The 12810-nt window shown below is 34.4% G+C and overlaps 1 protein-coding gene and 1 long non-coding RNA gene across 2 annotated transcripts in view; one reads left to right on the plus strand and one right to left on the minus strand.

Annotated features, from left to right (window-relative positions):
- LOC141377804 (uncharacterized) overlaps positions 1-12810 on the minus strand; it is a 304437-nt gene that overhangs the window by 43615 nt on the left and 248012 nt on the right. The window lies entirely within an intron of this gene.
- dhrs11b.1 (dehydrogenase/reductase 11b, tandem duplicate 1) lies at positions 1040-5593 on the plus strand. Its single transcript, NM_001002143.2, has 7 exons — positions 1040-1209; positions 1283-1492; positions 4156-4250; positions 4343-4472; positions 4555-4647; positions 4726-4791; positions 4913-5593. Exons 1-7 carry the CDS (start codon positions 1078-1080, stop codon positions 4952-4954), a joined length of 768 nt encoding a protein of 255 aa, NP_001002143.2. The 5' UTR covers positions 1040-1077; the 3' UTR covers positions 4955-5593.

Consider the following 12810-nt stretch of genomic DNA (forward strand, 5'->3'; position numbering starts at 1 on the left):
GGTGCTCTGGTTTCAGACATAAGTCCAAAGACATGTGGTATAGGTAAATTGGGTAGACTAAATTTCCTGTAGTGTATAAGTGTGTATAGATGTTTCTCAGTGATGGGTTGCAGCTGGAAGGGCATCCGCTGCGTAAAACATTTGCTGGATAAGTTGGCGATTCATTCCGCTGTGGTGACCCCAGATTAATGAAGGGACTAAGCCGAAAATAAAATGAATGATGAATTAGAGTGATTTCTGAAGAATCATGTGACTGGAGCAATCAAGCTGAAAATTCATCTTTTAAATCACTGAAATCACAAATTTAAATCACATATTTTACAATATGTACTGTGTGTATCATTAAATAAATGCAGCTTTGGTGGGCATAATAAGCTTATTTTAAAAACATTTAAAAATCCTACTGACCCCAAACTTTTAAATCATAAATTTTATATATATATATATATATATATATATATATATATATATATATATATATATATATATATATGTGTGTGTGTGTGTGTGTGTGTGTGTGTGTGTGTCTAGAAAAAAACAAGCTTGTAAATTCATTGGGGTTTAACAATGCATAAAAAAATCCATACAATTTCCTTTAATTTCCATTTAAATGAGGTTATAGCACATCTGTTACACACTTTTGAGCTTACATGTAAATTATTATAAATAAACTTTAATATTAGATCAGATGTGATTTTAAATTTTTTGAAATGTAGTCTGGGACAAAGTGCAAGCTGATATTCCTAAAGCAATATCAAAATTAGCATTTTAGAATAAGTATCAATGGCAGTTTTGGCTTCAGGAGTATTGTGTAAGCGTCTGATGAGGTCAGTACTGTCCACCCATGTTCAGAAATGAACAAATAATCATACACATACCAGCTGTACCTATATTTGATGAAATGGTTTTTATAGTTTGTGTACACACCTTTATATCACTCAAAAACTGCATATCAAAAAGTTTATGTAACTGCCTTGTGGTAGAAGAACTTTGGACCTGGCAACCCTGTGATCACTGCACAGCCCACAGTTAGATGTCCAGTGCTTGATCTAGACTTGAGAGAGAATAGTTAGCAACATGGATCGCTGGAAAGGCAGAGTTGCTCTTGTCACTGGAGCTTCAGTAGGAATAGGAGCTGCAATCGCAAAAGCTCTTGTCCAGCATGGCATGAAGGTGGTCGGATGTGCCAGAAATGTGGAGCAAATAGAGGTACAGTACAAGCGAACAACAGCTTTAGCCTGGTTTGCTACTGGATACACATTAATCGCGTGTTCTTTTGCAGAAACTGGCGGCTGAATGTGTCAGTGGCGGATACAGCGGTGCTCTGTTTCCATATAAATGTGATCTTTCAGTAGAGGATGAAGTTTTGTCCATGTTCTCCTGGATTAAGGCTCAACATAAGGGTGTTGATGTGTGCATTAATAATGCTGGTTTAGCTCTGCCAGAGCCTCTGTTGAACGGCAAAGCCAGCGGCTGGAGGACTATGATGAACGTAAGTAAATAAATTGCGTGGTGATTTGAAACGACACAGCCAGCAGTTTGTTTTGGCGAATCGGTTTAGAATTATAGTTCAATTGTAGTAGTGAGCCGGTTCAACCGAGTCAGTGATTCAGTGACGTCAGCACGTTCTTTTTTTTGTATCCCATTTTTTTAATACATGGAGGTCTTTCCTTTTATTTTAAAATGTTATTATCTATTTAATATATTGCCAATTGCACTGTGAAAAAGAACCCACCAGGTTCTTCTTTCTTGGAAATTGTGTTATTCCCACACTTTCTCACTACATAAATAAAAAACTCTGATATTGGAATTAGACATAAATTTATTTTTCTATCCACGTGGTTTAACAGAATTGTAATTAGGATTCTTTCAATTTTTGATAAGTCTGGCAACTTTTATGAACAATTTATGTCTGATAATAATTTTCCATTACCTTTTAAAGAATTTAATGCTGTGCAAAAAAAGCAATTTCTGCAGGCCTAATTAAAATTAGTCTATTTGACAGCAATGTAATAATAAACATATTCAACAAATTTTCCCAAATAAAAGGTATAATGTCTCTAAGGGCAAATTGAACTGGGCATTTTTCATTGACCTAATAGACTGAAAAAAAGCCTGGCTTTTATCTCATCTGTACTGCATTTTCAATAAAACACAAGAGGTTAATTTTAAAATTCTTCATAAAATATATTCAGTGAATAGTATTTTGGCAAAGTACATGGAGGTTGATAGTACATGCTCGTTTTGTAAAACTGAAGACGAAACCCTGATTCACATATATTTTCAGTGTGAAAACACAAAAAGTTTTTAAAGTAGCAGCTTATATCTCCATATAGGTAATTACATCGCTTCTTCCAGACCCTTTCTACTACAAGATAGTATGTGTTGCTATAAAGTTAAATCTGCCATATCAGACAACTTTATTATTATCTTTTTTATTTTGTATGGAAAATATTTTATTCACAGCATTCTCCAATGCGCAGCCTTCTTTTTTACATTTTGTTAATAGAAATTGATGTTTTTATTAAATCTCTAAGACTGGATAAAAACAATAAAAGTGATAGGTTCTTGGATTATTATGATAATTATTTTATAAATATCACAGAGACATAAGTCCTTTTTTCCTTTTGCTGTATTTGTGTTATTTATATATTTGTTTAATGTTTTTTTCTTTTTTTTCTTTTGTTTCTCTTTTATTATATTGTTTCATATATGTTTATAATATTATTTAACCTGATCTGTTATAATATTATCATTGTTACTATCATTGTCTTTTTTGTGTAAGATTGGATTTTGTATGTTTGTTATTGAAGTCAATAAAAAAAAATGTAAAACAAATATTTTTTAATGCATAAACGAATAACAGAACAACGCAATTATATATAAGTACATTGTCTCGATAAGCAAAACAAATTAAAATATAAAAGTAATACCCAAAAATAAAATTTAAATATTACAAATAATGCTAGGTCTTGCTAACTCACAATAACTTCCATGTGTCAAACATATACACAGCTTTTACAGCCTTTTACAGTTTGTACTCCCTGTAGCCCATCTTTTTTATGCGAGAAAGACACAAAATTAAGAGAAAAAAAGTGTTACATAAATAAAACCCTGCAAATAATACAAGTTTAAAAGATTTACACCAAGAACGAGTTTTTATGCAGTATAATTATTAGATTATTTTAAGAGTTTAGGTATAAATGAAAATCCTTTCTGAAAATAAATAAGCAAGGGTGTTTTTTTGAAAATGAACATTTATGGATGTAACATGTTGTCAGAAAGAGCAATAGCTGTGACCCTTTTTTATTATTAATGTCAGGGTAACAAAAACAGCATCATAAAAATGTGTTGCAGTTTTACAGAGAGGTAAAGCATCAAATAAACACATACAAGACACAAATTAACTAAAGAACAAACAACAGATAATATAAAAGACGTCAGCAGGTTCTCTCTGACCTAACAATGTTACTCTTGCTGTGTTTTGGCTTTAGGTATTTATTATAATTGCATTAAAGAGCATAAAGTTTGCTGCCGTGATTTAGCTTATAAATCGTTAAAACCCAAATATGTTTAGAATTTAGGTGGATGGTTCCAATTTTCAATAATTAGCCTAAACGAAGCAGCTCATTTATTAAATTGATAAAAACCATTTAAAACCCATTTTTAACCCATTTAATCCCAAATTTGTATAGAAAATTCACACAGACTTCACACCTCCCTTGTTTGTTTTTAGTTACATATTGGTCACAATTGTGACCTTTAACGCACTAGCAGGAAGTATCTAAACTTATCTGGTCAAGTGACATGAAACAATTTAATCAAATCAATCTTTATTCAAGTGAAAGTTGAATTCCTTGCCCAAAGTCATCAACAACATTTGTAGAGCTTCCAGAAAAACGACCTTATTAGAGAACTACTTACAGCATCAGAGATTACATAGTGTAGGTTCTGCATTTAGTTTGAAACTTTGTTTCTGTTAAAAAAGGGATGTTCAAATGTTTAGTCAAATTTCAATTTGGATGTACAACAAAGGTGACAGTTACACCCCATTTACTTGTTGTTCACAATAATTGCTCTGAATTCTGATTAATCACTTAGCTATTTTGTAGTGTACGTTGTGAAGCATTCATACTAAAAAGTTACTTTGTTTAGGTGAATGTAATTGGCCTGTCATTGTGCACCCGTGAGGCTTTCCAGTCCATGAAAGAAAGAAATATTGATGATGGCCATATCATTAATATTAACAGGTACAGGAGTGTTCATGTTTTTATGCCTGTATTCACATTTCAGCCAGGCAACAATGTTATTCAATATTATTAAATATTATCTTATGTTTTAGTATGTCTGGGCATCGGGTTGTAAACAGTGCCTATACACACTTCTACACCGCTACTAAATACGCAGTGACTGCTCTCACCGAAGGTTTGAGGCAAGAGTTACGAGAGGCCAAAACCCACATACGTGCCACAGTAAGAGCAGATTGAAGAACACATTGTGATTATTTTATATGTAATGATTTATTTGGTACTAAGAGCGCTTTTTCTTTAACAGAGTATATCCCCTGGTTTAGTGGAGACAGAATTTGCCTACAGACTCTTTAGTGAAAACCAAGACAAGGCTTCTGCCACCTACAAAAGTATAAAGGTATGAACAAATTGCCTTTATGCAACCTGTTGTACTTCATTGTGTGCTCCTTTTAATGATGAACACCTTCATGTCCAGTGCCTGCAGCCAGATGATCTAGCAAATGCAGTGGTTTATGTCCTAAGTGCTCCTCCTCATGTTCAAGTAAGCATTAATCAATAGAGATAAGATGTGTTTGTTGACATGGTTTGATATCAGCTGCTATAAAACGTCTATGTGGAAACACAATTGAATTATTTCATTTTTTTCCCTTCTTTATCTCCAGATTGGTGACATTCAGATGAGACCTGTGGAACAGCTGACATAACCAGATACAGTGTTCAGATTTCCTGCCTTATTAATCGTCCTGAAAGCTTTTAGATGGTTTAATCTTGTTACACATTTTAAATGTAGAGCTGACAGAAACAATATCCTCGTGAAAGATCTTTTTCACTCCAAATCTTATGAAATGCAAGAACACTTTTGTGACTGACTATGAAATTTTATTCATTTATTTTGTTTTCGGCTTTGTCCCTGTATTAATCTGGGGTCACCACAGCGGAATGAACCTCCAACTTATCCATCACATTTTTTTTTTTACACAGCGGATGCCCTTCCAGCTGAAACCCATCACTGAGGAACATCCTTACAAACTCATACACTATGGACAATTTAGCCTACAAAATTCATGTCTTTAGACTCGTGGCGGAAACCGGAGCATCCGAAGGAAATCCACTTGAACACGGGAGAACATGCAAATTCAACACAGAAACACCAACTGACCCAACCGAGGCTTGAACCAGCGACCTTCATGCTGTGATGCGAATGTGCTACCCACTGCATCGCCCACCATGAAATTGACATTTTATTATTATTTTAGTGATTTTCATTAATTGTATTATACAATTTTTATATACAATTTGTAAAATTATTCTTGGTGCAACAATTAAATCATCAGTAATTTGCCAAATGCAGAGTAAGTGCAATTTATTTTAATTGAATTTTATTATTTACAGACAAACTTCAATGTTTGTAGAAAAGCGTACTGTCTTACACTTACATCTGCTCTTCTGAGCTCTAATATTTTCAAGAGGTATAGTTTTTCCATTTTGACTAAGGACATCAAAGTTGGATCAGCCTGTAGTATGTTTTTCCACTTGAGTGTGACTCCAAATCCAGACCTCCATGGGTTAAATGAGATTTTCATTGATCTTTTTTGTAGTCAGCACATTCATCCTCTTACAATGGCTAACGTGGATGAGACAGAGGGAGTCTGTGGTTAAACATGACTGATTGTAATGAGATGCGTTTTGGTCAACCAGATCACAGGTAAATCAGAGACATTCCTGTTCAAATCTGGCATTAAAATAGGGTTAAAGTCTTTAGTCCATATCAGACCATGGTGTAGGCTACTGTACTTCTCTGATCTTTCAATCTAATACTGTGAGAAAAAAGAAGTTATTTATTTTGTCAAGGTTTGTACAGTTAGTAGTTAAGCAATTAAATACTTTATGAATATGTTATGCTTACCCTAATAAAGAAAGCTGGCTGTTTGGCATTGTTTTCTTTAGCCTATAAATACACAGTGTGCTATGATAGTACCGAATTCTGTTCTCTATGATTTATGAATTCAGATGATGATCCCCCCTGCCCTGAAATCTAAATTTTTAAAAATCAAAATTTTATTTGATAATGCCTGTACCTGTTTTCTGAACTCTGAACTTCTGAACTGAGTGTCATTTTGTCCAGCTTGATTTGTGATTATTTTCACAGCAAACCTCGTGTCCATAAACCCGTTGGTAATTCCACTATAAAGAAATGAGTAATATATATCCATCACATCATGTTAACTCATCCCTGAATATCATAAAACACTTAAATAAATAGTGAAAACTTTCACAGGTCGGTTTTGGCCTGTTAACCCTTCCAAGACTCATGTACACCACTTTTATGATTTGTGAAAACTTTCATAGGTCAGTTTTGGCCTGTTAACCCTTTTCACACTCCAGTTTTCACAAAGAATAAAAGTAATATATTCAGGGAAGGGTTAACTGGACAGAACTGATCTGTGAAAAAAAGAAAGAAAAAAATCTGTGAAAAGTTTTCACAAATCATAAATGCAGTTTACATAAGTCTGGGAAAAGGTAACTTGCAAAAATTAATCTGTGAATGTTTTTACAAATAACAAAAGCAATATATTGTAATTAAAGAAGGGTTAACTCAGAGCTTCTGGTAGTACCTAGAATAGCATAGTAGAGTAAAGGAGGTCGAGCCTTCTTATTTATGGCTCCTAAACTCTGGAATAGCCTTCCTGATAATGTGTGAGGTTCAGACACACTCTTGCAGTTCAAACTTGATCAAAGACATATGTTTTTAGTAAAGCATACATCACATAGCGGTATGATGCATAAATTTGCTCCACACAGGTTTCGCACCTCGTTTATTTATACTATGAACAGCAGTTACACTAATTATTCTCTTTATTCTCTATTTTCACCTGGGGATATACTCATCCCGAGGCCCTCAGAGATTATGCAGTGCCAATGATGTGATACTAGTCCAGCGATGAGATGATCCCAAGGTTTCTATAATACTGAACCAGGCTGTATCCTGAGCAGCTGCTATGGTGGACATGGAGTAGTGGAGAGCATGAGACTGCAGCTCTGCACAAGACGTTTGGCCATTGGAGAAATGGTCAAGCCCAACTGAGTCTGGTTTCTCTCCAGGTTTTTTAATTCTTCACTTTTGCCAATTGGTAAATTTTCCTTGCCGCTGTTGCCACTAGCTTGCATGGTTCGGGACCTGTAGAGCTGCGCATCGATGGATTTGCTCCTCAGTGTTTGGACTCTCAGTATTGAATATTAAACCACACTGAACTGAGCTAAACTGAAATTAAACTTTAAAAACTAGACTGACACTGTTTCAATTCATTATAATATTCTATGATTCTATTCACAATCTACATTGTAAAAGCGCTATACAAATAAAGGTGAATTGAATTGAATTAACTGACCAAAACTGATTTCTTAAAGTTTTCACAAATTATAAAAGTATTATGTTCAGGGAAGGGTTAACTGACTTAACCTGATCTGTGAATGATTTCACAAATCATAAAAGGGATTTACATGAGTTTGGGTCGGGAAGGGTTAACATGGCCAAAACTGATCTGTGAAAGTTTTCACAAATCATAAAAGTGTTCAGGGAAGGGTTAACTGTTCAAAAATATTCTGTGAAAGGTTTCACAAATAATCGAATTGTTGTATTGGAGTCTGAGGAAAGATTGACTGGTCAAAACAGATTTGTGAATGTTTTCATAAATAATAAAAGCAATGTATTATATTCAGAGAAGATTTAGCTATCCCGTTTAAAAGATGTTTAACGGGATGGAGCGCCTTTATTACTCAATTATTTATAGTGGACTAAACAAGGGGTTTATGGACAAGGTTTGCTGTGAAAAATTTCTCAAATCAAACTGGACAAAATGACACTGCACCCAGAACCCTGAGCACTGGAGTTGACCTAATGGAGGGAGAGAGTTAACCTACCAGCTCTTTAGTCAAAACCCCCTAAAAATGGCTGCTGGCATCTATAAAAGTACACTGAATAAAATTATGTCTTCAAAATTCTTTCAAATTATTTATATGGGTTGAATTTAAACAAACAAATTAAATTTAGTAATGTTCAGTTTAATTTATTTGTTTAAATTTAGCCCAAATAAAAAGTAAATTCAAGGAATCACCTTTGAAACATATATATATATATATATATATATATATATATATATATATATATATATATATATATATATATATATATATTTTTTTTTTTTTTTTTTTTTTTTTTTTTTTTTGTAGAGCTATGGACAAATCCTGTATCTCATGTTTTTAATGATTTTATTTTTGAGCTTACCTTTTTAATATTTAAAGTTTAATTTACAGTGCCTGCATAGGCAGATGAAATTGTAAACACTTTTGGGTAGAATTGATTTGCAATGTGAACTTTTTCCTTTTATTCTAGATTGGTGAGATTCAGATAAGGCCCGTGGAGCAGCTGACATGAACAGGATCAAGCATCTCTGACAGCTTAATCACCTCAAATGGATTATAAAATGTTACAGAGCAAACCACAGGAATGTACTGTACCTTTTTTACACTACAAATCTAAATGAACAGATCAGTTAGAACAGGATCAAACATCTCTAACATAAAGTCTTTAAATATGCTAAAAGTCTGCAGATTATCAAAGATTACAGGCATGTCCAATGTTATTGTATGTTATGTTGTAAAGTTAATGGCAAAGTCTCTCATATTTAAAATGTTTTCTTTAAGAACAGAAACCTGTCTAATGGCGATGTTAAGTGGCTGAAATGATTTGAGAAAATATGCTTGTGTTAATAAGTACAGTTTTGATTTAACTCTTGATTGGGTAAAGGACCATATGGTAACTTTATTTTTGCCTTGCAAACTTGTTTTTATGGTAGGCACGTATGATTTATATTCTTAAAGTCCCTAAGAAATCAAAACTAACCATATGATTTTGTAAACTCACATTGGTTTGTAATGAACAATTCATCTGGCTTGTCGTAAAGCAAAACAAAATGTTTGCCCTTCTAATCTTTACTTGAAATCTGAAAGTGCACTTCCTGATTGTTTTCAGTTACTTTATCAGATTACCTGATTTTGAGGTAATGGACATGGCTAATGCTGCTCCAACTGTTAGTTTTATCAACAAACAGGAATGGTGAGCAGGAGGTTTCTGTTAGTTTGTTATAACTCTTTTATAACCCTTTCCCGATCTTTCGGAATAAAACGCCCAGTGGTGTAAAGTAACTAATTACAAATACTCAAATTACTGTAATTGAACAGTTTTCCTCAGGAATTGTTATTTACTAAGTAGTTTTAAAAATGTCTACTTTTATTTTCCCTTGAGTCCATTTTTAGTGCTGTATCGGTACTTCTACTCCACTACTTTCCTTCAACCTGCAGTCACTACTTTATTTTTTCCTGTCTATGGGGAATAAAAAAATCAGTCCTGTGATTACTGTCAAATCCCACAAAGGTAAATCACATCATAATGAAAACATGGGTGATTTATAATTGCAGCAAACTGTTTGGAAGCTTTAGAAGTGTCCAAGAAGATGTCAAAAATCTTTAGCATTGACCCAGAAACTATTTATGCATGTCACTGTTGAGAAGATGACTGATGTTTACTGTATGATGAAATGCCCTTAAACACCCAGCAGGCACCAGACGTCAAAATGACGTCAGATTGACGTTATACCCCAACGTCGTGGGTACATTGCATTTTATGGAAAAAAAATCAGGTTGACATCAGAACTCAATGTCGAACCATTGTCAATGTCGTCCAACCTAAAACCTACCAAATATAAATGTTTAGTGACGTTACAGCTTGACATTGTGTGAACATTACCACTATGACGTCTATCAGACATTGGATTTTGGTTGCCATACCTGATGAATAAATGACAGCATCTGACGTCAACATGACGTTGGTGTAAGATGTTGACATCGGATTTTGGTCACTTTCTAATGTAAGGTCCAGCCAGTTAGTCCAATGATGGTGTGTACTGGATGAAGGTTCACTGCATGTTCGGTCTTTCCAGTGCACAGTGTTGATTTATACAAATCTCTTAAGCGCAAGCATATCAGTCTTGGTCACTAAACAGTGGCGATTGACTGCTATCCTAAAAAGGCAGAACCCTACTTACTCAGATCAGGATATTTTTTTATGCGGTCCCCATATAGCTGCTATCTCCTAAATCAAACAGAGCTATTTAGTCATATTATGATCATTACCATATAATTAAGCAGACTAGTCGTACTTAAACTATTAATAACTTTGAGTTATCATTATACTATCCAAATAGTATTATAAGTTTAAAAGATGAAGGTCTATCCTCTTAGATACACTTTTACAGTCTAAATACATGCATTAATGCCAATGTGTTAGTCGGAGCTCTAAGAACATCATATAGCGTGCCATGCTGCTCCGTTTACTGTGTTTTAGTCCGTTAACCTGTACAGGGGGCTTGTGGTGCTATGGACTTAAGGTAATCTACCCGACATCACAGCCTAAATCTAACCTAATATTAACATCTTTAGAAGTTGTGTGCCTGCTGGGCAATAACTCGATACACTACAGAACGTTTACACACACACGCACAAATTACATGTAAACGGATCAGCTTTTGACAGTGTAATACTCAACACTTACTACTCTTGAGTACTTTTGAAAGGCTACATTTTACACATATTTTAAGTAATATTTATGACACATAATTTTACTTTACTTGCACTACATTTTTAGCCAAGTAATGGTACTTTTGGGTGACGCAGGGGCGCAGTAGGTAGTGCTGTCGCCTCACAGCAAGAAGGTCGCTGGTTCGAGCCTCAGCTGGGTCGGTTGTCGTTTCTGTGGGGAGTTTGCATGTTCTTCCTGCGTTCGCGTGGGTTTCATCTGGGTGCTCCGGTGTCCCCCACAGTCCAAATACATGCAGTACAGGTGAATTGGCTAGGCTAAATTGTCCTTAGTGTATGAGTGTGAATGAGTGTGTATGGTTGTTTCCCAAAAATGGGTTGCGGCTGGAAGGGCATACGCTGTGTAAAAACGTGCTGGATAAGTTGGCGGTTCATTCTCCTGTGGCGACCCCAGATTAATAAAGGGACTGAGCCGAAAAGAAAAAATGAATGAATGAATGAATGAATGAATGAATGGTACTTTTACTTGTGTATGATTTTTTAGTACTCTTTCCACCACTGAAAATGCCTACTTTACGTCCATTCAGCCCATAGTAGAAAAACAAGCCATGCCCACTGTTTGCTCATTTAAAATTTTATTTCTTTAGGAACTGCATCACATTACGAAAAGAATAACAACCCTGAATGAAAAGCTGTATTATATCTAGCATGTCTTCAGTTGTGTAGCAAGCAAAACTTGTCATAATGTGCAATGTTTCACGCATTCAATGATTGCTGATCTCACTCTTTCACACGCTGTGTCATAAAGCGAATACTGTCATGCTAAGTGGTTGGCCAGCAGTGTGCAGGAATTACACTTACTGTATTACTAAGTCATACTTATATTTTATTTGGGACAGAATATTCACATGTGCAGTAGTATGGTAAACAATATAGGGAGGGCATCACAGGTTATCATTGTTCAGAAATAACCCAATGTGAATATAAAACCAACTTCACCTCAGTAAACCAGGCTAGGAGGAATAGCGCTATTTACAGATTTTTTGTTAAACTGAAAAAAAAAAAAAACTACATTATCGATACTGTAAAAGGTCCATTATAAAAACTGAAAATAGTCTCATTAATTTTTTGGCGGATTTCAATGGCTGAACAACACTTCTGTGCATATAAACCATTCGCAACACCTCAAAATCTAGCTTTGTGTGACAAATAGTTTTAAAACATAACATTACCTGTCTAAAAGAAATACTTTAGGCATGGTGTCATCCTTCCTCCAGCAATTGATTTAGGATTTTAAAAGGTTTTGATTGAGCATTTGTGGATCAAGCAAGTGGGTCCAAACATTTATGAGTTTCTTTTTTCTGCTGCACAAAAGACTATTTTCAAGAAAGCTGAAAATAGCCATTGACTTTCATAGTAGGATAAACAAATAGTGAAGTCGGTGGTTACCGCTTTCTAGAGTAAATGTCTTCTTTTGTGTTTGGCAGAGGAAATAAAACTAAAACAGCTTTGATGACAGAATTTTCGGTCACACTTTACAATAGGTTTATTAGTTAAAGTTAATTAATACATTTACTAACATGAACAAACAATGAACAATACATTTACCACTGTATTTGTTCATGTTACCGTCAGTTAATAAAAATATAGTAGTTCATTGTTAGTTCATGTTAACTCATGGTGCATTAACTAATAAGCAAAGACTTGGATGTTAATAATGCATTAGTAAATGTTCAATTATGATTAATAAATGCTGTACATGTGTTGTTCATGATTAGTTCATGTTAGTGAATGCATTAACTAATGAACCTTATTGTAAAGTGTTACCGAATTTTCAGTTTGGTGAACAATCCCTTTAATTCACTCACCTTTAGGCCAAACAAGGATGATAAAGATGACTTTTGCTAAAACAATGGGTCTTGGTGATTAATTGAAATGAAAGTTTGTCAACAGAAAAAACTAAATT

Source organism: Danio rerio, chromosome 15 (assembly GCF_049306965.1).
Source record: "Danio rerio strain Tuebingen ecotype United States chromosome 15, GRCz12tu, whole genome shotgun sequence".
In the NCBI taxonomy this organism is placed as follows: Eukaryota; Metazoa; Chordata; class Actinopteri; order Cypriniformes; family Danionidae; genus Danio; species Danio rerio.